The 26,498-nt window shown below is 40.4% G+C and overlaps 1 protein-coding gene across 4 annotated transcripts; it reads left to right on the top strand.

Moving 5' to 3' along the window:
* Positions 1-249: 249 nt before the first annotated feature.
* cab39 (calcium binding protein 39) lies at positions 250-26,498 on the top strand. 4 transcript variants are annotated; one of them, XM_061719009.1, is made up of 9 exons: positions 250-407; positions 4,657-4,812; positions 6,540-6,704; positions 7,494-7,612; positions 7,995-8,163; positions 16,010-16,069; positions 16,667-16,732; positions 22,987-23,130; positions 24,026-26,498. In XM_061719009.1, the coding sequence occupies exons 2-9, from the start codon at positions 4,699-4,701 to the stop codon at positions 24,212-24,214; spliced, it is 1,026 nt and encodes a 341-aa protein (XP_061574993.1). In that variant the 5' UTR covers positions 250-407; positions 4,657-4,698; the 3' UTR covers positions 24,215-26,498. The 4 variants fall into 4 exon arrangements, with proteins under 4 accessions (XP_061574993.1, XP_061574995.1, XP_061574994.1 ...); XM_061719011.1 differs by having other exon boundaries at positions 250-425; XM_061719010.1 differs by lacking the exon at positions 250-407 and adding an exon at positions 3,215-3,307.

Raw genomic sequence — 26,498 nt, 5'->3', positions numbered from 1 at the left:
TATTGTTGGAATTTTTGTGGCCACAATAAAAAAATAAATATAAAAATAAATAAATAAAAAAAAAGAAAAATGTTAAATTTGTTTTGTTGATCTATTTTTCTATTTTTCTTATTTTTGTGAGGTTATCAAAATAAACCTAGTGAAGCAGCCAGAGCGCCCTCTAGTGGCCCCCCGCGGGCCCGCAGCGCGGGTGTTGCCAGGCAGCGGGCGGCCGGCGGGGGGCGCTGGCCGCGCCGCGCTGACAGCAGCGCTGCAGCGGCGGAGAGAGGCAGCTCGGAGGAACCGGGACTCTCACCATCAGCAGGGGACGCGAGGAGCAGCCAAACAAAGCCGTTTCTGTCCCGAGCAACACCTGCATACTGCTGTCTTCAACACTGGTGTGGAATCAGCGAGGGGCCGTGTGCGAGGTACGGGGGAACACGCTGGTGTGAGCGGCCGGTCCTGCAGCGTCTCTGCTCGGGTGGGGGTTTGTGCAGGAGACGCGGGTTTGAGGCCCGGCTAGCGAGGCTAATGCCCCGTTCCATTTGTCCTCGGAAGTAGGAATTTCCCAGTTCCTAGTCGGAATTTTCAACTGGAACGCCCCTCGAAGTGGGATTTCCTACTGGGAAAGTGGGAGAAGCTTCACCACCCCCGAGTTACCATTCCAAGATGGCTGCCATTCCCAGTTCCCACTTCCGATTTCCGAGGTAAATGGAACGCGGCATAACGCAGCCGACCCACGCCGCCGGCACTGCCTGGATGGTTTCGGGTGTTGAACCAGCACCCCCCTCCCCAGACAGCCTGAGTTACCCCCGGGGGGGTTCCAGCCTCCCCGGGCCCCCCGGGCTGCAGCAGCGGTGTTGTGATGCTGCAGGCCACGCTGGCTGGAGATCTCCTACAGCTGACCGGAGAGGTGATTTATGGTCCTGCGTTACATGGACGCAGAGCCTACGGCGTAGGCTCTGCGTCGATGTAACGCAGAAGCATAAATGCAGCTGCACCAGCCTTCACTGCATCTGCTGGAGGTTTCTTTCTTTACACGCTGGTTGTTGGTTTGATTTATGAAAGGTGATCACATTGCGGGCTGTATGGATAGTGTGAGTTGTTCTCCGGTTAAGTCCAGTTCAGTGGCGTCAATTCAGTGGAAGCTAAGGTATGGCAAGGTTACAAGTCACAGAACTTAACTAGAGTATCAATCAACACGTCCAGCAAATACTCATCAGAGAAGTCTGGTAGCTTATCTGTGTGCAGGGGCGTCAATTGGGTATGGCCAGGTATGGCAGCCGCCACACCTTGGCTTCAAGGGTTAAATGTAAATGTTAGTTTTTTTAAATACATTTATGGAATTACTCTGTGTTTCTTTGTATTTATTACTCTATTACCTAATACATATAGAATAACCGCAAATGCAAATCAGAACAACATGATCGATTTCACTAGTTATTATACACTGCAAAAACTCAAAATCTTAACAAGAATATTTGTCTTATTTCTAGTTAAAATGTCACATTTTAGTAAAAAAAAATTACACTTAAGACAAGACTCAAAAACAACAATTTTCACCTGTTTCAAGTAGATTTTCACTTAAAATAAGTAGAAAAATCTTCCAGTGGAACAAGATTTTTTTGCTTGTAATGAGAAGATAAATCTTGTTCCACTGGCAGATTTTTCTACTTATTTCAAGTGAACATTTACTTGAAACAGGTGAAAATGGTCAAATAAGTTATTTTTCTGGTGATGACTCTTGTTTTAAGTGTAATGAGATTTTTTGACTAAAAATGAGACATTTTAACTAGAAATTGACGCCACTGTGGTCAAGAAAATTGGAACGTTTTCAAATGCAGTCTCGCTCACTGCAAAAACTCAAAATCTTATTTGTCTTATTTCTAGTTAAAATGTCTCATTTTTAGTCAAAAAATCTCATTACACTTTAAACAAGAGTCATCACCAGAAAAATAACTTGTTATTTTACCATGTTCACCTGTTTCAAGTACATTTTCACTTGAAATAAGTAGAAAAATCTGCCAGTGGAACAAGATTTATCTTCTCATTACAAGCAAATAAATCTTGTTCCACTGGCAGATTTTTCCACTTATTTTAAGTGAAAATCTACTTGAAACAGGTGAAAATGGTTGTTTTTTGAGTCTTGTCTTAGATGTAATGAGTTTTTTTTTTTTACTAAAAATTTGACCTTTTAACTAGAAATAAGACAAATATTTTTGTTAAGATTTTCAGTTTTTGCATTGTATAATAACTAGTGAAATCGATCATGTTGTTCTGATTTGCATTTGTAGTTATTCTATATGTATTAAGTAATAGAATAATCAATACAAATAGACAGAGTAATTCCATAAATGTATTAAAAAAACAAACATTTACATTTTCCCTTGAAGCCAAGGTGTGGCGGCTGCCATACCTTGCCATACTGAACAGTTATGTTGACTAAAGTGGGAGCCACGCAGAGCACCATGCATTCACGTTTGTTTGCATTACACCGGTGTAACACCCGATTCCGTGACCCGTGAGATTTCGTTCCCTGCTAGAGAATTTCAGCAATTTTAATGTCTTTTGTTTTGTCTTAAGTAATTTTTTTTAAAAACATTTTGAAACAACAAAATGATGTGTAAATATTGGGCGTATTGTTAATTTGGATTTTAATGGTTTATATTAAAACGTGTTTCCTCTTCTTTAATACAGTTATAGTAAAGCAGCTTTGTAACCAGGTTGTGGGATGGATTGTTTTAGCAATAGTTTTTACTCTAGTGAATGAAATGAATATGATGATGATATAATATAACAATTATACCCTATGGCAGCGGGGAGCAAGCATATTTCTGACAGGTCACAGGATTTATTTTTAACTTCAGGGCACCATATCTGATTAGTAATGAAGTCATTGTGTGTGAGCTGTGACCTTCTGATACGAGACCTGCCATATGTGCAACCTTCCTATCTGCGTCACTGATACTGAAGTTGGTCAGGAGGAGAGAGGGCTGCTTCTGCAGCCTGCTGACTACATTAACAAGCTTTAGCCTGCGCAAAAGACGGATTTGACCACCTGGTGAAGTAAGAGGTGTGTGTCAAGTTTAGTAGAGATGTTTGCTGGCAGACTGGAGAGCATAGGTCACCAATGAAACACAGTTTTATATTTCAGCTTAGTCACACATGACACATCATATATAAATGGAAGACTGTGCCTCCCACTTGGCTGCTGTTTGGTTTATATTCCTGTACCCAACATTGCTTTCTAAATGCGGACTCTTTGCCAAGACATAAGTGGGAATGTGTGACTGCTCCAGGGTTTATGTGCAGAGTTTCGAGGATCACGGTAGGACAAAAGGTTGTTGTCCAGCAAAGGGATTTTTAACGCTTAGTATATAAGTGACTGGTGTTATTGCTCTGCAGATATATTAATATCTAGCGGTCTAACAAATGCCTATAATGGAGTGAGCTTAATTCAAGTTATGAGGGCTATTATGATCCTCTGCTTTGTTTTTCCTTCTTGGGCTCCAGCTAACATCTTGTTTGCTCTGAAATATTTGGCTTTTGCCCTGCAGTGTGTGTAAGGTGGTTGGGTGGGCCCAGGACTTGAGGAGATAAGAGTCCTCTTTGTCAGTTATTTTCTGAAAAACCAGTAAGACATGGTTGTCATGTCTGTCTGTTGCGTCATGCCTGAGCCATGATGTTCGGGGGTCTGTTTGGGGGCAGCTTATCCTGGCTTATTGGTTTTTGAATAGAGAGAAGACCAAAGGCTGTGTTGACATACCTGAATTTGTTGCTGCAAAGGGAGCGGCGGCATATGAAGGTCTAAGATGATGTCACAGTGTAATTAGGCCTGTGTGTCATTGTAAATATTACGTGGTTAATGATTTAACCCACGATGACCACTATTTTCACAAGATTGCCCCACCGCTGAGTGATGTGTTAAAGGTCAGGTTTGTCATACACATGTTATTTTCATCATTTTTCTGCTTTAACTTTATTAGCATCAAGTATCAGTAAGTGGTTGGTTGTTACGATGTAATGTATTGTTTTAAGGCAGGACTAGCTGCCCTGCTGCTTTATCCTTTCAAAGCAGGAGGTAGGGCTGGGCGATATATCGAGATTTTAATATATATCGATATATTTTCAAACGCGATATGGTACGAGACAATATCGTTTATATATTTATTTTTTTTTTTTTAGGATTTTGATATAGTTTGTTTTGTGACAAATTGACTTGAATGTTTTATTTGAGATTTCCACAAATGTTTTGTTATTTGCACAACTGTCAACCTCAGTGGAAAAGTCTGCCTGTTATTTCATTTGTTTTATACATTTTGATATTGTGCAGACCTCTGTTAATAAAGGTACCTGTGTGACATTTGGCACGAGGCTTTGTATTAAAACTGACTGTTTTTTTAAGGGTTTGCCTCAGAAAAAAATGAAGCTAACAGAGATGCTATGCTATAATGCTTTGGGGGAAACCCCAATTATGGCACAGAATATATATATATCGAGTATCGCCATTCAGCTAGAAAATATTGAGATATGACTTTTGGTCCATATCGCCCAGCCCTAGCAGGAGGTAACAGTGCTTTTCAGTCGTATATTTAGATTTCTGTACGCCACCGTTGGCCCACATTCCACATGTTTTCAGTCTGAAAGATGGACTTGTGTGTACTTTTCCTTCCTTAGGTGGACAGTTCGCTGCCTAGTTGCTCGTGGTAACTCTCCGCCATGCCTTTCCCCTTTGGCAAGTCCCACAAGTCACCAGCGGACATCGTCAAGAACCTTAAAGACAGCATGACGGTCCTAGAGAAACATGACATTTCTGATAAAAAGGCGGAGAAGGTACGGTGAATCTCCAGCGTCCTCCCTGTGTTCTGCTTTTTGATTCATTCATTACCTCTGAGATGACATGACACTTCGACAACAAGACTCCACCGTATACTGGATTTTTGACAGTGATGCAAGGACTGTCATTATCATTAAGGCAGTTGAATATCATACTAGTTTTTTTTTGTTGAATTGTATGCCACAATTCATATTTAGATTCAGCAAAATGAGTCACCTTTGACTTGAAATTACCTTAGTTTTTGTGGTGATTGTGCATTTAACATGTTGCCAGGCTGAATCTGTGGTTTTCGTCCCTAATCCATAGGGCCATTCATGTAAATTATAGCCATTAATGTAATTAAACACTTAATGAATATCAGTTTGATATTTACATTTAAAGTTTTCCTCCTAAAGAGAAATGGACCATGATGCAAATGGTGAAAAATTACACAGGAATATATATATATATATATATATATACACACCGTATTTTCTGGACTATAAGCCGCACCCGCTCTATTTTTAAAAAAACAATAAAAAAAAGATATACAAGCCGCACCTGTATATAAGCCGCACCCACTTTTATTTAAAAAAAAAAAGATATGCAAGCCGCAGATATTTTTGTTGTTAGATTAGATATTTACATGTACAGAAGGATTTTGTAACTGTAAATGATGTACATGTTTGTACCTAAATAGATCCTTTCCTAACAGTGTCTTTTAACACGGCAGTAGCTTTGCTGATTAAAACGGGACAGAACCAAGAGAAAATAACCGGTATTTATTTATCTATTTATCTGTTTGAAATCTGCTTCTACCTACTTCTATCTGCTAAAGAAGAAGTAGCGTATTCTTCTTTGCATTTATTTTGTCTTAGTTTTTATTCTAATTCCGGTTAGCAGTCCCCCTAGCGGTGGAAGAAAAATCCACAGAATAGCTGCACCTTTGTATAAGCTGCATGGTTCAAAACCTAGGAAAAAAGTAGCGGCTTATAGTCCAGAAAATACGGTATATATCTCAAAAGAGCAATAGAGAATGAATAGTTGCCATCAACAAGTCTCCGTTTTGAAAGGACTTTGTTCGAGAAGGCATTTATTAATTTTGTGCTGCTGTTGATGAGTTTGGTTGACTATTTTTTCATGACTTTGTTCTGCTAGAGCAACACTGGTGTGGTTGTGTGGAAAACTGCCAAAGCAGGCCACGCAACAGTTATGAGAACGAAATCAACAAAGGAACACAGTTTTCATGTCTATGACCCAGAAAAGGCATGAAGGAAATGCTGCCATGGAGCCACCCAGTTTATCAGTGGTTGTTACTTGCTCTAGACATTACATCATCAACTTCAAAAATAGTCTGCTAACTGACCACATATCTTCTTAAATATTGCCGTACGGTTTAAAACAAGAATAGTTGAGATTGTGTCTATGAATTATGCTTACGGCTGTTTGTGAAATGTATGTACACCTAGAACCTTTGACTGGTTTTGTCTCTATACAAGCAATAAGAGTATATATTAATTGTAATGAAGCTAAAAACATTCAGGTTATGTATTATTTTTTGCATAATATTTCAATAACTGTTGAGCAACTTGCTGTGAACCCAGTGATCAACTTTGCGGTAAAAGTGGACTGGAAGGTGTCTTCTGTTCTGGACACACTGTGTGAAAACAGCATTTCTTAGTTGCACCAAGCAGAAAAGTGATTTATGGGTTGTCTGTGTATGCTCTCATTTGTATTTATCCAGGCTACAGAGGAGGTGTCGAAGAGCTTGGTGGCCATGAAGGAGATCCTCTATGGCACAAATGAAAAAGAGCCCCAGACAGAAGCAGTGGCCCAGCTAGCACAGGAGCTCTACAACAGTGGCTTACTCATCATCCTGATAGCAGACCTGCAGCTCATCGACTTCGAGGTGAGACTTTCTCATTTCTAGTGGAAGAATATTGATTAAGACTGAAAGAACAGTGAGAGGCAGTGTAAGATTGTACTTCATCCAAGTCATGCATGAACTGCAACATTCAGTTTTATGTGCTGCACGTTTTATAAAATTGCTCTTTGAACCGTTGCTTGTCCATGGCGGGGCGGCCTCTGTTTTTATGTGTGAGCACATGTCTCCTTGCAATATGTCAGGCTGCTGCTGCTGCTGCGTGTGCGTGCTGCTGCAGGCTTCCCTGATTCACCTTATTGTTGCATGATTCTGTTGTGAGATCTCTCACTTCCTATTTTGCATTGACACATCCTCTCAGCTCAGAAGAAAAAGCTATTTAAGAGCCGCAAATCTGAAAAGAGCAAGATAAAAATGTGAAACCATCCCGCACCTTTGATCATTCTCTGCACGCTGACATTTTGCAAATTTGTCTTCTGAAACTTCTTCGGCTAGAACAGTGGCTCTTTGTTTTTTTTTTTAATAATGCCAAAACACTGGCGATAAAAAGAATGTTTATTGGCTTAATTTAAAATGGTGTAATATCAAAAAGTCATTAGCAGTTGTATTTTTTATACATATATCATATAAAATAATGCTACATTAGAGGGGAAAAAAACGCCACACTTCATATTTAGAGCTTCATCTTGGCTTTCCACTGTGGTCTGATTCATTGAAAGAGTGGAGTCTAACCCTTTTGTCCATCTATTCACTGTTACATTTTATATGCAAATGCTTGTCGTGTTAAAAGTTGATGGATTTGTATTTTACCAACAGGGGAAAAAAGATGTAGCACAAATCTTCAACAACATCTTGAGGCGTCAAATTGGTACTCGAACACCGACTGTAGAGTACCTTTGTACCCAGCAGAATATTCTCTTCATGTTGCTTAAAGGGTAAGGACACACAGACAAACCCTCTCCCCGTTGTCCTTTGGGTCTGAAATTAATACATTTAGTTTGATTGGAAATTCTTTGCAACTCCTCAACAACCTCTTTACATAAAGAGAGCATGTGATATTATTTGAGAGAAAAGTGGGTCCTTCTTTTGTATTATACGCAGTGTTGAGTAATACAGTATTGACTAATTGATGAGCTACTGACCTTTATGTATTACATCATTGTGTAATACTGTGTGTCATAGTTAGTGAGAACGTTGGCTGCTCAGAAATGCATCCCTGCATCTCTGTTATCTCCTATGAACATACATTCTTTTGTGTGCGTAGTGCACTTCTGAAGAAATAATAAATCCTTATTTTTACGTTGCTGTTCTACGCAGGTACGAGTCTCCAGACATTGCTCTAAACTGTGGCATCATGCTGAGGGAGTGCATCAGACACGAACCGCTGGCCAAAGTCACGCTGTGGTCAGAGCAGTTCTATGACTTCTTCAGATATGTTGAGATGTCCACATTCGACATCGCCTCAGATGCATTTGCCACTTTCAAAGTAAGTCAGCCAAGTCGTGACTGGTCTGAGTGGAGTAAAGTCTGTTGTTGGTGCTCATGGACATCTGTGACACTTGGCACTTTAATCCTCCCGACTCATTTGGAGAAAAGACTCTGCACAGAAAGACTCAGACAGTGCTGCGTTCACTGCAATACTGTACGATAACAGTATGCTGCTCAGCTTCTTTAGACATTTCAGTTTATATTGCTAAAGAAATTCCTGCAGTAAACCTTCTTATGTCTTAAAAAGGATGTTTACCACTGCTATTCACATTACTGACATGTTGTTTCTTTTGTCTAATTTGCAAATTTACTTTTTTATTTATTCTTGAGAAAACCAAAATGCATTTTGTTGTGACTCTAGTGAACTAGGGATGGGCGGTATGGACTAAAAAATGTATCACGATAATTTCTGGCATTTATCCCGATAACAATAAAAATGACGATAAAAAAATACCAATTCAACTCCACCTTTTCAACTATAAATCTATCTCACTCTCAGATCCGCCATGTTTGTTACACAAAAACGTCATCAACAGGAATTTATCTTTCTTTCTTTCTTTCTTTCTTTCTTTCTTTCTTTCTTTCTTTCTTTCTTTCTTTCTTTCTTTCTTTCTTTCTTTCTTTCTTTCTTTCTTTCTTTCTTTCTTTCAGGCTCATTTCCTTCCTTCCTTTTTCCCTTCCTTCCTTCTTTCCTCCTGCTCTCTCCTTCCTTCTTCCCTTCCTCCTTTCCTCCCTTCCTTCACCCATTTCCTTCCTTCCTTCTTTCCTTCCTTCCTTCTTTCTTTCCTTCCTTCCTTCCTGTACGTTGTGCGTCGATTTAACACAGAACCATAAATCAGCTTTACACAAAAACATCATAAATGGGAATTTATCGTTTTTACCGCAAGATGACAAATTCTTATCGTGAGGAATTTTTTGGACGGTTTATCGTGAACGGTAAAATATCACCCATTCCTATAGTGAACTTCATTTTGATGTAGCTAGACAGAAAATGTGCGGTAGAGAGAAAGGGAGGACATGCAGCAAAGACAGGCCAATATTTCTACGTGCACGAGGGGCGATAGCCTCTGTACGTGGTGCGTCCGCTCAACCGCCTGAGCTGTCCGGGGTTCTGAACGCCTTTCTTTTTTTTTTTTTAAGATTCTTTTTATTGGAAGTAGTTTCACGAAATAGAACAGTAGTACAGCAATATAACAGGAAATACTTCCCTCCTTCCTTTTTTCCCCGCTTTTCTTTATCCCTCCCACATTCCCATCCCCACAACCGCACTCACAACAAACCCAGACAAAAAAAAAACAACCAAGTATAAAGAGGAAAAAAAACAAAAAAAACAAAAAAAAAAACAACAACAAACAAACACAAAAAAAAAAAGAAAAAAAAAAAGAAAGAAAAACAACAAATAAAAAATAAAAAATAAAAAACGAGGGGAGGGGGGGCTCAGTCAGCACATCAACCTAGAGATGTCAAAGACTCGATATGACCTAGCAGAGGTCTCCAGGTCCTCTCAAATGAATCTAAGGAACCTTTGAGGGCAAACCTAAGCTTCTCAAGACTCATGACCAGTAGAATTTCTTCCACCCACCTACTATGAGATGGAGGGTGCGAGTGTTTCCATTTAAGGAGTATAAGGCGTCTGGCTAACAGGGTGGTGAAGGCAAGGACATTCTTTAAGACTCTAGAAGTCAAAGGCTGTAGGGGGGGCCCCAAACAAAGCTAAGAGCGGGTCAGGAGAGATGGTTGTGTTATATGCTGTGCTAAGAGTTTTAAAGATTTCCGACCAGAATGTGGCAAGCCTAGGACAGGACCAGAACATATGAGAATGGTCAGCTGGGGATTGTTTGCACCTGTTACAGGAGTCAGGTGCATTTGGATAAATTCGAGAAAGCCTCAAATTAGTGTAGTGAACTTTGTACACTACTTTACATTGTAGTAGGCCGTGCCTCGCACAGATTGAGGAGGAATGAACCAACCGTAATACCTGTTCCCAGTAATCCTCAGGTAACGTAACTCCAAGCTCGTTCTCCCACGAATCCTTGGGGCCCATCACTGGGTTATCAAGGGAGGAGTTGATAAGCGTGTAAATGTTAGATATTAGTTTCTTTTGTTCAGGATCAAGACCCAGTAGTGAATCAATCAATGATTCTGGAGGACGACTGGGGAATTTGGGGTTCTGATTCTGAACAAAATGCCTTATCTGAAAAAAACGAAATAGATGGGAATTAGGCAGGTCAAATTTTTTCGAGAGCTCCGAAAAGGACATAAAAGTCCCTTGGTTGTAAAGGTCATTTAGTTTTGTTATCCCCTTGCTGAACCACGTCCGAAACGTCAAATCAGTGCAGGAGGGCGGAAATAGGTGATTATTAACAATAGGAGAGAGGTCTGAGCCCCTATGAAGGCCCAGGTTCCTCCTAAATTGATTCCAGATTCTAACAGAGTTAGTTACCACTGGATTGGGGGTAATGTTAGAGGTAGATAGAGGGAGTTGGGAGCAAACCAGGGAATGAAGAGAGACCCTTGAAGAAGCAAGTTCCATATCCACCCACAAGGGGCGCTGGTCATCTGCTGTGGCATTAATCCAGTACAAGAGTTTATAAATATTACAGGACCAGTAATAGTGTAGGAAATTGGGCAAAGCCAAGCCACCAAGAGCCTTCGGGAGCTGCAGCACTGATCTTCTTATACGAGGATTTTTATTGCCCCAGAGGAAAGAACTTATTAATTGATCGAGTGTTCTAAAAAAGGACTTCTTAATAAAGACAGGGATGTGCGAAAAAAGATATAAAAACTTAGGTAAAATAACCATCTTAACCAAATTGACTCGACCAACAAGGGATAGTGGAAGACCAGACCATCTGGCAAAATCCTGTTTACATTTTTCAACTAGAGGAGAGAAGTTTCTAGGGAAAAGTTGACTCCACGAATTAGTAATATGCACTCCCAAATATTTAAATCCATCCACAGCATATTTGAAAGGGAATAGGGACGGAGGTATGTTTTTTGCCGCCGGATTTATGGGAAGAACCTCACTCTTATGGAGGTTAAGTTTATAACCTGAATAGGACCCAAATTTGTCAAAGATATCTAGAACCACCGGGAGAGAAGCAGCTGGGTTAGACACATATAAGAGGAGGTCATCGGCATACAATGACAATTTGTAAACTTTTCCAGCTCTGCTGATGCCCTCAAACCCAGCCTCCTGGCGCAGCCAGATGGCTAGAGGCTCAATAGCTAAGGCAAACAGGAGGGGGGAGAGAGGGCAGCCCTGTCTGGTTCCTCGATAAAGGGGAAATGGAACAGACTGAAGTCCATTTGTGTGGACAGAGGCAACTGGGCTGGTATAAAGCAATTTAATCCAAGATATAAATCCCGGACTGAACCCAAATTTTTGCAAAACAAAAAAGAGGTAGCTCCACTCCACCCTATCGAAGGCCTTCTCCGCGTCCAGTGAGATAACCACTTCCGGAACGCCTGAACCAGGAGCACCAATGATGTTCAAGAGCCTCCTCGTGTTATGAAATGAGTGCCTACCAAGCATGAAACCAGTTTGATCGGTTGATATTATACCGGACAGGACCCGTTGTAGGCGTTGGGCTAAGATCTTTGACAGGATCTTTAAGTCAACATTCAAGAGGGAAATGGGCCTATAGCTACCACATAAAAGAGGATTCTTATCACTCTTAAGCAGAAGTGAAATAGTGGCTTCCTGCAGAGTGGGAGGCAGTCGGCCCTCAGTAAATGACTCATTGTACATCCTCTGGAGGGCGGGTGCAATGGCAGCAGAGAATAATTTAAAAAACTCAACAGTGAACCCATCAGGGCCTGGAGTTTTACCATTCTGAAGTGAAGTAATTGCTTCCTGAACCTCCCTAATGGAGATTGGGCTCCCCAGCTCGCTACCCAAATCCTCATTTATTTTAGGGAAAACAATATTGTCCAGTGGATTAACTCCGTCCCAAACACTCGGAGGACATTGGGAAGAATAGAGGTTGGAGTAGAAAGCACAAAATAACTTGTTAATTACTGTAGGGTCTGAGGTGACCTCACCTGACACAGATTCAATCTGAGGGATCAACCTGGAGAGTGTAGCTGCACGCGCCTGATGTGCTAATAGTCTTCCCGCTTTATCCCCAGACTCAAAGAAGCGTTGTTTAGCAAGAAATATTTGTTTCTGAGTTTTATTAGTGGTCAATAAATCAAATTTGGACTGAAGCTGAAGGCGTTCTTTGTAAAGAGCAGGGGTAGGAGTCACAGCATACAAGATATCGATTTTAGAAATCTCTTTGGCGATTGCCTCATAATCAGCTTTCTCTGCCTTCTTCAGGGACGAAACAAATGATATAATCTGTCCCCGCATAAACGCCTTAAAGGCCTCCCATAGAGTGCGTCTTGAGATCTCTGGAGAATCATTAGTCTCGAAAAACAAGGAGATCTGAGCGTGAAGGAATTCTTTAAAGGAAGCTTGGTTAAGCAGAGAAGAGTTAAGTCTCCACAGCCTGGAGGGAGGGACAAGACTAGGAAAGCCAATGTCCACAGATACAGGGGCGTGGTCTGATATAACAATACTATGGTACTCACATGATTGGACCTCTGATAAAAAATAATTATCCAAGAGAAAAAAATCTATCCGTGAATATGAATGATGAACATGTGAAAAAAAGGAGTAAACTTTGTCTAAGTGGGAGTTAGCCCTCCATGGGTCAAATAAGCCTAAACTGGTTTTGTATGTGTCAAGGACTTTGGCTGACTTAGAAAGCGCCTGAGGTCTAGATGAAGACCTGTCCAGGGAGGGGTCCTGAATTAAATTGAAATCGCCTCCAATAATTAAATAGTGATCATCAACTTTAGGGAGGGAGGAGAAAAAACTTGTAAAAAAATGATCATCATCCCATGTAGGTGCATAAACACTGGCCATAACCACAGGCGTGCCACATAACCGGCCAGAAACGATTACGAATCGACCATTGGAATCTTCAATTGAATTTGACAGTTCAAACGGAACATTTTTACCTATAAGGATCGCTGCACCTCTTGCCCTTACTGGGAATTTAGAATGAAATACATCCCTTATCCAAGGCCGCTTGATACTCTTAACATCAGAAGTCCGGAGGTGAGTTTCTTGTAAAAAGAGAATATCACCCCCGAGTTGCTTTAAATGAGTCATTACTTTATTACGTTTCACAGGCTGATTAGCACCCTTCAGATTCCAGGAGATAAAGCGAAGCTTCTTACCCCGCGCCATCAAGACATGAAAAAATGAGCTCTAACTCTCCAAGGCTTGACATAACCGCTGAGCCAAATGAAAAAGGGGCAAACAGAACAGAAACACACAAAAAAAAAAAAAAAAAAAAAAAAAAAAAAAAACCCACAACACAAAAAAAAAAAAAAAACCCTCAAACAATCCCTCCACAACCCTCCCACCCCAAAATCCCTTATACAAACCCGGTGCACCCACCACTTCAAACCCAACAGGGTAACACTTTCGACTTCCATAACCCTCACACGTAGAAGAGGTCAACCCGTCTAATATATAAAACATACCCCACGTCTTGAAAGAGCAACATAAATACAGAAAGGCAACATTAGTCCTAACCTCACATTTAACTAAAGTAGACAGGTCATCTTTAACTTTACTTCAGTACTATTCCTCAGATAAAAAATTAAATAAAATTAAAAAAATAAATAAATAAAAGGCATTGCACCCAATAAACTACTGCGGACAGTGCATAGCGCCTAAAGATATATATATTAAAAAAAACCAACAACTTAAGAAAACGGACGGAGATTCCATATAAATGAAAAAAACAATCAGTAAATGAAGTGCCTTAAAAAAAAAGGAGAACCAAAAAATAACTAAAAAAAAATTAAATAAAAAAAAAAACCCCACCTGTTATAACATAATTATGAGTGTTTTAAAGCCACATTACCAGGCGGAGGTATCAATGGAAGAAGACAGTCCCCAAGAAGGCAAGAAAAAATGTCGTCACACATGTTCACCATAGCTCACGTGTTCACCCATTTCCATGGTTACCATGACGCTGGTTCAGAAAGTCCGCAGGACAGCACACAGTGTAATCCAGGTGGAGAAACCCGCCGCCGCTGCAGCAGCAGCTGAAATCAAAGTAATCCAGACAGGCGGATGAGAAATCCGCCGCTGCAGCCGCAGCTGAAATAAAAGTAATCCAGACAGGCGGATGAGAAATCCGCCGCTGCAGCCGCAGATGAAATAAAAGTAATCCAGACAAGTGGAGGAGAAATCCGCCGCTGCAGCCGCAGCTGAAATAAAAGTAAAATCCAACAGGTGGAGGAGAAACCCGCCGCCGCAGCCGCAGCTGAAATAAAAGTAAAATCCAACAGGTGGAGGAGAAACCCGCCGCCGCAGCCGCAGCTGAAATAAAAGTAAAATCCAACAGGTGGAGGAGAAACCCGCCGCCGCAGCCGGGTTCATCCCGACCTGCCTTATTTTCTGTCCATCACCCGCACCCTATAAAATGCGTGCGCTTCCTCCGGAGACTCGAAAGTAAACACCTCATCCTCGAATGTAACTTGCAGGCGAGCAGGAAAGAGAAGCCTAAACTTCACACCTTTCTGGTAGAGCGCCTGCTTGATCTTGTTAAAAGCAGCTCGTTTCCTCGCAGTGATGGCGCTGACGTCCGGGTACACCCGCAGCGTTGTTTCGCGATGTTTCAGCTCGTGTTGTCTGGCCCAACGAAGCACCGTCTCCCTCTCCCGAAAACGATGAAAGCACACCACAAAGGGCCTGGGTCTGCCGCCCGGGCCGGGCTTAGGAGCCAGGGAGCGGTGCGCTCTCTCCAGCTCCGGGGGCTTGGAGAGGAGGTCGGGTCCGAGGTTCTCCATCAGCAGAGTGGACATGAACTCGACCGGGTCCTGGCCCTTTTCACTGCCCTCAGGAACATTAATAATCCTCAGGTTGACTCTGCGAGACCTATTTTCAAGATCCTCGAGGCGGTCCTGAAGAGACTTGTTCTGGGTCTGCAGCGTCTTCACCGCATTTTCCGCGCTCGTTATGCGCTCAAAATTATCCCCGGCCAGGGACTCTGCCGCGGTGAGGCGGCCATTAAAGTCATTCACTGTCTCACGAAGTGCGTCCACCGACGTCTGTAACGGTTTAACGGACTCCTGGATTAATACAGACATGTCTTCCCGCAGCGAGGCTCGTTGTTTCTCTAATTCAGAGATCAGCTGGCTCATTGAAAAAGTGTCCGACGCGCCAGGTACGGGAGCGGGCTCGCTGCCTGCACCTGGGCTCGCGGCCGCCATCTTAGCCAGTTTTCCAGCCACAGTGGCCGCACCACCCCGAGTAACCGGACAACTCGGCGTATTGCTCGCTTTGGATCTAGAACCACTCATTCCACGGCTTAATATGAAGTTATAACTATAATCCTTCACTTTCCCGAATGAATCGTGGTATTAAAAGGTAAATATTAACAGTTCGACCGGGAGACCTCTTCCATGCGTCTTTCTCCTACCGCGTCATCACCGGAAGTCCTCTGAACGCCTTTCTAAATGTTATTTCCACCTGTACTCTGTGTTGGGCCTACAGTGTCCACAGTATATACAAATGAAACCCGGGCCAGTGTTCTGCAGTCCAGGTCTGTCCTGAGGACCATACAATGCTTCAGATAAATGGATCACCTCTGCTTATGTGTTGGTGACCCTTTGATTTGATCCAGGTGTGTTGCGACAGGGAAACATTCAAAACGTGCACTACACTGGGTCCTGAAGACCTGGACTGATGAACACGGAGAGCCTAGTCATGACTGTTAACCCTGGTCGACCCCATTAATCCTGACTTCTCTGCTATTTATCACATTATCCGTCTCTAGGACCTTCTCACAAGACACAAGCTACTGAGTGCAGAGTTTCTGGAGCAACATTATGACAAAGTAAGTCCACAAATAACTAAAAATCAGGTGTTGGGTTCATCCAAAGTGTAATAGAGATGCTTTAAAGCATTATGTTTATTAAATTGAACCACTCTTTTTGTTTCTTTGGGCCTCTTCTAGAACACAGAGCAGTGTTAAGCAGTGTAGTAAATGAGCATCTGATTGACTCTTAATGGACCAATACAACCCCCCCCCCCCCCCCCCTCAGAATTGACACAAGAACAAATTGTTTTGTAGAGTGCACTTAAAAAGTAGATGCAGGAGGAAGATCCTGTGTTGCGTCATATTTCCTTTTGATAAACAAAGTGAAGCCTGTAGTTGTAAAAGCACCGTTAGCTTGCTATAAATGAAGAGTCTGGTTGTTAAGTATGTCGACAGGCTTCCATCAAGCTATTTAGGAAACAATTTGCAAGCTGAAACACAAAGTCTGAAGGGGAAAACCAATCGGTGTAAAACAAATCACACCCGTCTGTCAAAGTGCTGTGATACCAGATGGTTGCAGGTGTGAAAACCGTTACTATCGTACTACCCCAATGACCTCAAACTTTCATTTTTCTTCTCCCTTCTCTCACTACCTCTTTATTTCTTTTGCTCCAGTTCTTTAGTGAATATGAGAAGTTGCTCCACTCGGAAAACTACGTGACTAAACGACAGTCCCTCAAGGTAAGGAGTGGGTTATTCCAGAAAAAACCTCTCTGCTAGTGGTGTAGCTGTGTTAAGAAGGCTATTTAAAGACGGCTCTAGTCTCAGTGTTGGGTTTCTAGAAATCCCTTTATCCCCATCAGCTTGTCTTTACTGCCATCTAGTGGTTGGACCATGAATTAAATCGGCCTGTCTTCAAAAGCCATTTTAAAGGGGACCTATTATGGCATCTAATACCTATTTTAAACAGGCCTTGAATGTCTTAAAAACAAGCTTTTGATTGTTTTTGCTAAATAAATTAGAAATCTAGCCTCTGAGCCATGTCTTTATCCTCCCATTCTCTAACCTCATTATCTATGCGGGGAGGCTATGATAATGGGGCTCTGTGCTGATTGGCTGCCTGAATGACGCGATACACCACTACGAAAAAATGGCGGAGCGGAGTTGTTGTTGTTCCGGCCAGAGTTAGTTGTGGGCGTGGTTTCACGCATCGGGGGCCAACTTATGTAAATTGCATTTTGGTTACGTAACAAAAGAATCTGAACCACAAAGGAATCTGAAGCAGAATCTGAACGGCTCGTAGATCCACATCACACTGGACGGCTCATCCGGGCGGCTGAACAGACACTGCAGAATTTGGTTGCTTTCCTCCTTCTCTGAGTTGGCAGGCTGAGGGGAGACCACTTTATATGTTAAAGCAAGAGAAAACATGTTTTTCATAATAGGTCCCCTTTAAGTTTAATTTACTTCCTCAAGTATGGACTGTGCAGTTATTATGAAACTTGAGTTACATAATAATAATACTAATAATATATTTTATTTTATTTTATAAGTTCCTTTCATAAAACTTAAGGACACTTTCATACAAACAGATAAAACAACAACAGTGTTTCCGCAGGGTATTAAAAAGTGATAAATAAAAATTGCCAAATTTAAGGCCATTAAAAGTGTTAAATTCACTGTCAGAGGTATAATTTTTTTTTAAATTGGTATTATTTTTTACCTTTTACATTTTAAGCAGTCTATTTTATTGTCATTCACAAAGTGAAATAAATCTGAAACATCTGGTCAACATCAATGAGTCTATAAATCTGTTCTGTATAGTGTTCTATAGTTCAAAATCTGTATTAATGTTAAAAGGTCCGTGATTAACACTTAATGTTGTGACAGTTTTTTAAAAAAATCTGAAGGTAGTGAAAAAGGTATTAAATTGGTATTAAATTTAAAGTGAGTTGGCAGTCTTAGACATGGAGACTTGAGTCTGGATTTGAGAATTGGAAGAGAGTCCATATTTCAGATATCTGATGCTACGGAGCTCCAGAGTTTGTCCTCTCCGGTGCTGAGGCGGGCAGGGAGGTGGATGGAGGAGGATCTGAGGGAGCGGGCTGGAGGAGGTCAGACAGATAAGGTGGGGCGACGTTATGGATGGCCTTGAAGGGGAACAGGACGAGTTTGTAATTAATTCTTTGCAGGACTGGGAGCCAGTGCAGCGGCTGCAGGGTGGGGGTGGTGTGATGGAGTGATAGGGTTCTTGTTATGATCCGAGCTGCAGAGTTATGGATCAGTAGAGCTTGTGGAGGAACTTCTGGAGACAAAGAGGTCAGCGGTTTGCTGTAATCGATGTGGGAGGTGACAAGACGGTGGAAAAGGATGGAGGCGGTGTGGACGGTGAGGGAGGGGCAGAATCGATTTATGTTAGGGAGGTGGAAGTAAGCAGACCGGGTGATGTTGTTGATATGGGAATGGAATGACCGTGTGCTATCGAGGACGACACCCAGTAGGAATGGGTGATATTTTACCGTTCACGATAAACCGTCAAAAAAATTCCCCACGGTAAGAATTTGTCATCTCACGGTAAAAACGATAAATTGAGGAAATGAGAAAGAAAGAAAGAAAGAAAGAAAGAAAGAAAGAAAGAAAGAAAGAAAGAAAGAAAGAAAGAAAGAAATGAGCCTGAAAGAAAGAAAGAAAGAAAGAAATGAGCCTGAAAGAAAGAAAGAAAGAAAGAAAGAAATGAGCCTGAAAGAAAGAAAGAAAGAAAGAAAGAAATGAGCCTGAAAGAAAGAAAGAAAGAAAGAAAGAAATGAGCCTGAAAGAAAGAAAGAAAGAAAGAAAGAAAGAAAGAAAGAAAGAAAGAAAGAAAGAAAGAAAGAAAGAAAGAAAGAAAGAAAGAAAGAAAGAAAGAAAGAAAGAAATGAGCCTGAAAGAAAAAAGAAAGAAAGAAAGAAAGAAATGAGCCTGAAAGAAAAAAGAAAGAAAGAAAGAAAGAAATGAGCCTGAAAGAAAAAAGAAAGAAAGAAAGAAAGAAATGAGCCTGAAAGAAAAAAGAAAGAAAGAAAGAAATGAGCCTGAAAGAAAAAAGAAAGAAAGAAAGAAATGAGCCTGAAAGAAAAAAGAAAGAAAGAAAGAAATGAGCCTGAAAGAAAAAAGAAAGAAAGAAAGAAGAAAGAAATGAGCCTGAAAGAAAGAAAGAAATGAGCCTGAAAGAAAGAAAGAAAGAAATGAGCCTGAAAGAAAGAAGAAAGAAAGAGAGAAATGAGCCTGAAAGAAAGAAGAAAGAAAGAAAGACATGAGCCTGAAAGAAAGAAAGAAAGAAGAAAGAAATGAGCCTGAAAGAAAGAAAGAACGAAAGAAATGAGCCTGAAAGAAAGAAAGAAAGAAAGAAAGAAAGAAATGAGCCTGAAAGAAAGAAAGAAAGAAAGAAAGAAAGAAAGAAAGAAAGAAAGAAAGAAAGAAAGAAAGAAAGAAAGAAAGAAAGAAAGAAAGAAAGAAAGAAAGAAAGAAAGAAAGAAAGAAAGAAAGAAAGAAAGAAAGAAATGAGCCTGAAAGAAAGAAAGAAAGAAATGAGCCTGAAAGAAAGAAAGAAAGAAAGAAAGAACGAAAGAAATATTCCCGTTGATGACACTTTTTGTATTGGTATTTTTTTTATCGTTATTGGGTTAAATGCCAGAAATTATCGTGATACATTCTTTTGTCCATACCGCCCATCCCTAACACCCAGACTCTTAGCCTGAGGGGGAGACTGGATGGTGCGAGAGAAGCTGATGATTTTGTTCTAATGAAAAGGACCGCAGTGTTTTCACTGTTTTATTTCAAGAAGTTTGAGGTGAACCAGGATTTAATTTGGGATAAGTAGGACGAGAGGGAGGAGGGTGGGAGTATGGATTCTGGTTTACTGGAACGGTAGAGCTGGGTGTCATCAGCCAAGCAGTGAAAATGGATATTGAATTTGTGACAAATATTGCGGAGGGGGAGGAGATAGGTGATGAAGAGAGGGGGGTCCCAGGACAGACCCCGACTAGGGAGGGTTAGGATCTAAAAGATCTGAGCTGTATGGACCGAGTGTGGCTTGTGAGATGATTAACCAGTGGAGGGGGATGTGGGTGATGCCAATGCATTAGTCTATTGAGGAGGGTGGAGTGTGAAATGGTGTCAAAGGTCGCGCTGAGGTCAAGGAGGATGAGGATGAGGATGGAGAGAAGGTCGGACTCAGCTGCAGGGAGGGGAACGTTAGTGATTTCTAGGAGGGTGGTTTCAGTGCTCTTAGAGGGAGTTCAGAGTTAGTAGTCCATGGGCCAGACCAGATATCAGTACCACTCAAGGTAGGAATGGGTGATATTTTACCGTTCACGATAAACCGTCAAAAAAATTCCCCACGGTAAGAATTTGTCATCTCACGGTAAAAACGATAAATTGAGGAAATGAGAAAGAAAGAAAGAAAGAAAGAAAGAAAGAAATGAGCCTGAAAGAAAGAAAGAAGAAAGAAATAAGCCAGAAAGAAAGAAAGAAGAAAGAAATGAGACAGAAAGAAAGAAGAAAGAAATGAGACAGAAAGAAAGAAGAAAGAAATGAGCCAGAAAGAAATGAGCCAGAAAGAAAGAAATGAGCCTGAAAGAAAGAAAGAAAGAAATGAGTCTGAAAGAAAGAAATGAGTCTGAAAGAAAGAAAGAAATGAGCCTGAAAGAAAGAAAGAAAGAAAGAAAGAAAGAAAGAAATTAGTCTGAAAGAAAGAAAGAAGAAAGAAATGAGCCAGAAAGAAAGAAAGAAAGAAAGAAAGAAAGAAAGAAATGAGCCTGAAAGAAAGAAAGAAAGAAAGAAAGAAAGAAAGAAAGAAAGAAATGAGTCTGAAAGAAAGAAAGAAAGAAATATTCCCGTTGATGACACTTTTTGTATTGGTATTTTTTTTATCGTTATTGGGTTAAATGCCAGAAATTATCGTGATACATTTTTTTGTCCATACCGCCCATCCCTAACTCAAGGTGACCAAACTTACTTATGATTTTTGAAAAGATCCATGACATGACTATAGATGATATTTTAGTATGATAACCCGTCCTGATTGGCAGCTGTATCAGAGTTATCAGCTCATGAAGTTACCCACCCCCTTCAGGTTAATTGATGATTCTAAATTGGGTGTATTATACATTTCCTGAATCCTTATGGTCCTGTGAGTATTGCAGTTTTTGTAAATTTTTATTTTTTTATTTTTTGTATTTTGTGTCTCTAATATTGTTTATAAAACTAAGCTGGTTCCTTATCTCATTGTGGTGTCCTTTATGTCGTGTATTTGCCTGATAAAGACCAGTTTGTGACATTAGTGGCTGTTATAGTTTCATAGGAGCCCAATGAGGCTCTTCTAGTTTAAGGCTCACAATGACCTGTAACAATGATATATTATGGGGTATATTATAAATTTCCTGAATCCTTATGGCCCTGTGAGTATTCCAGTTTTTGTATTTTGTGTCTCTGTTGTTCCTAGATGACACAGGGCTAAAAGATAGTATATCATTTAGGCAAAAAATTGTGTAAAAATGTGTGTTGTTTATAGTTTAAAGAGCTGCAGTGACCTCTATGTTGGTCAGAAAGATTCACATCTTAGCTTGAATGAATGCTTAAAAGATCCCCTTTAAAATGATACCAAAGACAATATTGTGAAACATTGACAGATATCCTGTACATGAGTCTAAACCAGGATATGCAGCAGCATCTAAAATGTGATTTTCTGAAGGGGGTTTTAACTTCATGAGCTGATAAATATGATACAGCTGCCACTCAGGAAGGTTATCATACCAAAATATCATCTATAGACTAGGAATGGGTGATATTTTACCGTTCACGATAAACCGTCAAAAAAATTCCCCACGGTAAGAATTTGTCATCTCGTGGTAAAAACGATAAATTGAGGAAATGAGAAAGAAAGAAAGAAAGAAAGAAAGAAAGAAAGAAAGAAAAAAGGAGCCAGAAAGAAAGAAAGAAAAAAGGAGCCTGAAAGAAAGAAAAAAATGAGCCTGAAAGAAAGAAAAAAATGAGCCTGAAAGAAAGAAAAAAATGAGCCTGAAAGAAAGAAAGAAATGAGCCTGAAAGAAAGAAAGAAAGAAAGAAAGAAAGAAAGAAAGAAAGAAAGAAAGAAAGAAAGAAAGAAAGAAAGAAAGAAAGAAAGAAAGAAATGAGCCAGAAAGAAAGAAAGAAAGAAAGAAATGAGCCAGAAAGAAATGAGCCAGAAAGAAAGAAAGAAAGAAAGAAATGAGCCAGAAAGAAAGAAAGAAAGAAAGAAAGAAAGAAAGAAAGAAAGAAATATTCCCGTTGATGACACTTTTTGTATTGGTATTTTTTTTATCGTTATTGGGTTAAATGCCAGAAATTATCGTGATACATTTTTTTGTCCATACCGCCCATCCCTACTATAGACATGGATCTTTTCAAAAATCATAAGTAAGTTTAGTCACCTTGAGTGGTACTGGCCAGTGAAATGTTGGGCTCTGGCCCGTGGACTATAGGTGAGAGTGTAGTTGGGAGGCAACAGTTTTTTTTGAGGATTTTTGAGACAGCAGGGGTTAGAGATGGGGCGGAGGTTATTGTAGTTGCTGGGATCTGATCCGGAGTCTTTTTCAATATTAGAGTGACAGCGACAGTCTTGGAAAGCGGTGGAACGACTCCAGCGGTGAGGGAAGATTGAACGATGGCAGAAATGAGTAGATCTGATATTTATAGATCTGAAGCTATAATCTAAGTCAGGGGAGCCCTTAATGCCAGGTCATTACTCAAGATCTAAATTTGTATTAACTTCACAGTTCAATGTTCTGCTCCTGTCACTTTTATGAGAAGGGTCATCATTTTGTGATTTTGTTTTATTTATGTTTTAATTTAATTATTTTTTGATCAAAATAAGATGAGTAACTTTACGTCTAAGTATCAGTATCACTTGAATTGGGGCAAGTTGTCTAGAAAAGACATGTTATTTACCGTGTGTCTCTTTTTGATCTGAAATGATTCAGTTATTGGGAGAGTTGCTTCTCGACCGACACAATTTCACCATAATGACGAAATACATCAGCAAGCCGGAGAATCTCAAGCTCATGATGAACCTTCTACGGGACAAAAGCCGCAACATCCAGTTTGAGGCGTTCCATGTTTTTAAGGTGAGATGTGTGTGGTGATTATGGATAGGAATAAGAGTTAAAGGGTTGAGGAGCTTGTAGCCTTTTATTAGTATATCGAAGGGCTTATAAAAGGCTCAATTTTTAACGTTGTTTCACTATGAAATAATCTAAATTCTGTTGATTCAGTTGTGGATTCTGCTTCACTAAAAAGACATCAAAGTTTGATTGTTCAAATGTGTTTTTTAAAAGGTAAATTATTTGTGTGTAAAGCTGTTAGATGTATTACCCTTGAGACCAGAGCAAAGCTGCAAGCTCTTTAAAACCACAAAGAAACAGAAGCGCTATGGATGCACTTTCTTACATCTGTATCAAAGATGTAGTAAATAAAAAATTTGATTTAAGCAGTAGTTTATATTTATTAAATGACTCATATAATTTCCAACTACATAACAAAAAATGCAGGATATTAATTTTGATCACTTACTTTGCAAAAAAATGTATACTTTTATTTTGGAAGAATGATTCCCCGCCATCTTATAAGACTTTCATAGATCAACTCACAGCATTCTGCCATTAGAAAAACTAACATTGGGAAAATATAACCGTGGCCATCTTTTTCAAGAATATTGGTTCCCATTATTTTCTGGTTTAGATAACTTAATTGTACGCTGATTGCTGATTTATTGCTGTCATTTACTTTATGTATCTGTAGGTATTTGACTTTTGATGCCCCTACTCTTACTTACTGATGTTATTTTCCATATTTTTATTCACTCACTTTTTTTTCCCCCCAGTTTATTTATTTATTTATTTATTTATTGTGTATGTGTATGTAAGATATTACAAAATTTTTTTAAAAAGATGTAGTAAATGTCAAATGTTCAGTAAAGTGGCAGCAAATGTTAACGTTTTTGTCCTCTTCATCCACCGCCAGGTGTTTGTGGCCAACCCCAACAAGACGCAGCCCATTCTGGACATCCTGCTGAAGAACCAGACCAAACTCATCGAATTCCTCAGCAAGTTCCAGAACGACAGAACAGAGGATGAACAATTCAATGATGAAAAGACTTACCTGGTGAAACAGATCCGGGACCTGAAGAGGCCCCAGCCCCAGGAGGCCTGAGGGGGCGCGGAGGTGCAGGAAGAAGCCACCAGAACCAGGTCTGGACAACAGCCAGACAACGCCTGCTTAACAGACCCATCAGCAGCCGTTGTTCTGGTTTTCAAACAAAAGCTGAGGAACAAATAAACATACACATTAACTCATCTGGAAGTCGCCAGCTCCTCCGCCCCTTAAGAATGGTTCTTTTTTTTTTTGTTTTCCAGTCTTTTTCCTTCAAAATGAGAAAATGGTAGTTGCTGCTGCTTTCTTGCACATTGAGATGCTAAAGGTATATGATAATGACACCACAGTCCAGCAAACATTGATACAGAAAATGTTCATGCATTTTATAGTAAGGCAGATTTCCTCAGAGACACTCAAGCATCAAAGGTTGACACGTTTACATACATGCATATCACATAAAGAATCATGCATACACACATGCTGAAAGGACGTCACCTCAAGCATTGTGATGGAAATGGTACGAGCAAGTTGAACCTCAGTGTGGTTGTTGCATGCCTTGAAATGTGACAGATCTATGGCTGTAACCAGAGTTGGGTTTCTGGTGGCCCGCCCAGCCTGGCACCCGCATTCACTGACACAGACTTGAAAATTCGTGCGCAACTCAGCAACGGCTATGGTTCAGATCTATGCCTTCATCCAATAAAGCAACCATGGGTAATTTTACTGGGGCTGAGCTCTCCGATGGCATCTCTTGGAAGCATTTACCTCTTATGTGCTCTGTTATAACAAGGCACCTGAAGCACATTTGGAGAGAAGGGAGAGATGTAAGGCATGGATATGTTAGAACCCAAGAACTGGGTCTTTTTTTATCATTATTATTATTATTATTATTATTATTCTCTTCTTCTTGGGACAGGGTGATCATGTACATACATGTACATATGCCTTTTTTTTCTTTTTATTTTGCTTTGTCAATTTTTGTTTAACCTTGACATGAATATATTATATATAGATATATTACCTTAAACAACATGTTTTCGGTTAATGGTATTCAAATCACTTTGCTAAAGCATCAAAATGACAATTGTTTTTGCATTTAATTTACTGCTGAAATGGTTGCTGGTGGATTTCTTTTTTTCTTTTTAACTTATAGGGCCAGCTCACATTTAGCTAACCTATAGGATATTAACAATTTGTACAGCAGAGGAATGTCATTGTAATAGCTCTGGATCTGTTAATCTTTTATTTTATTATTTTGTTGGTTTTTTTCTGTTTTTTACTGTGGGCCTTTTATTTTGAGCACCTCTGCTGATGATGTGCAGGGGTGTGAGCAGTGCAGACGGGGATGAAAGGGAATAGCAGAGCATTAAGTGAAACATTAAAGCCTGTTTGTGCACTTTGCAAGTTGCTGGGTGAGTGATATCCCCTAACCAGAGCTGTTCAGGAGTTCCCTATTCTGCAGTAGCTTCTTGCCTCCCATTCTTCTCACTTTGGGGAGGGACCTTGGAGTGCCATGTGGCCCCACTGTTAACTGTGCTTCAGGTGGGAACCCACTGTGATGTTGAGAACTTAGCAAACTAATCCGTTTTCTATGGTTCTCTTCTCCGTGTGCGAGAGCCTTTTGTCCTCTTAAGGTCTTATAATTCCAGTACAAAGGTGAGTATGACGTATCGGGGGTAACGAGGTTTGGGCTTTAGGATATTCTTTGGGGCACAGAGCAAAACTGATGGAAACAGTTTTGAGGGACATTCTTCAGTGTCGAATGACAGAATGTAGATGTTCAGTTAAGAAAATCTGAAGCCACCACAGATGTTTAAGAGCCCACCATCCCTCCATGCACATTGAACAAGCATGTTGCTTCACTGGCTGTGCATGATGCTGTACTACAATGTACTGGAATTGTTCCCCCTCCAAGGATTCAACAACATTCAGATGGGAAAATTAAACTCCTGGCAATGTGGCTGTATACTGATTTTGACCCCGGTTTCAGCATTAGGTGTGGGGGTGCTTTCAGATGTGTCAAAGACCTGAGCCCAACAATCAAAATAAAGAGAAAAACTTTTGGAGTAAAATATAAACCTGTTGTTATTTTTTTCTTGAGTTTGAAAATATAGACTGAAATCAACTACTGAGTTTCCAAATAAAGGGAATTTACTTCTGTCCTAGTTTGACTTTTTCTGGGCAGGACACGAGCCTCAGAAAGTCTGGGGGTCATTCCAGGAAAGAGGTTTTATTATTTACCTGCTTTGTGGACTTACTTTGTCATAATGTTGCTCCAGAAACTCTGCACTCAGTCGCTTGTGTTACCTGCTGTGTAACCCCTGCCGGCAAAACAGTATTA

This window comes from Cololabis saira, chromosome 4, assembly GCF_033807715.1.
Source record: "Cololabis saira isolate AMF1-May2022 chromosome 4, fColSai1.1, whole genome shotgun sequence".
NCBI lineage: Eukaryota > Metazoa > Chordata > Actinopteri > Beloniformes > Belonidae > Cololabis > Cololabis saira.
Note: the sequence above shows the minus strand (reverse complement) of the source record. Positions and strands in the feature narration are given on the sequence as shown.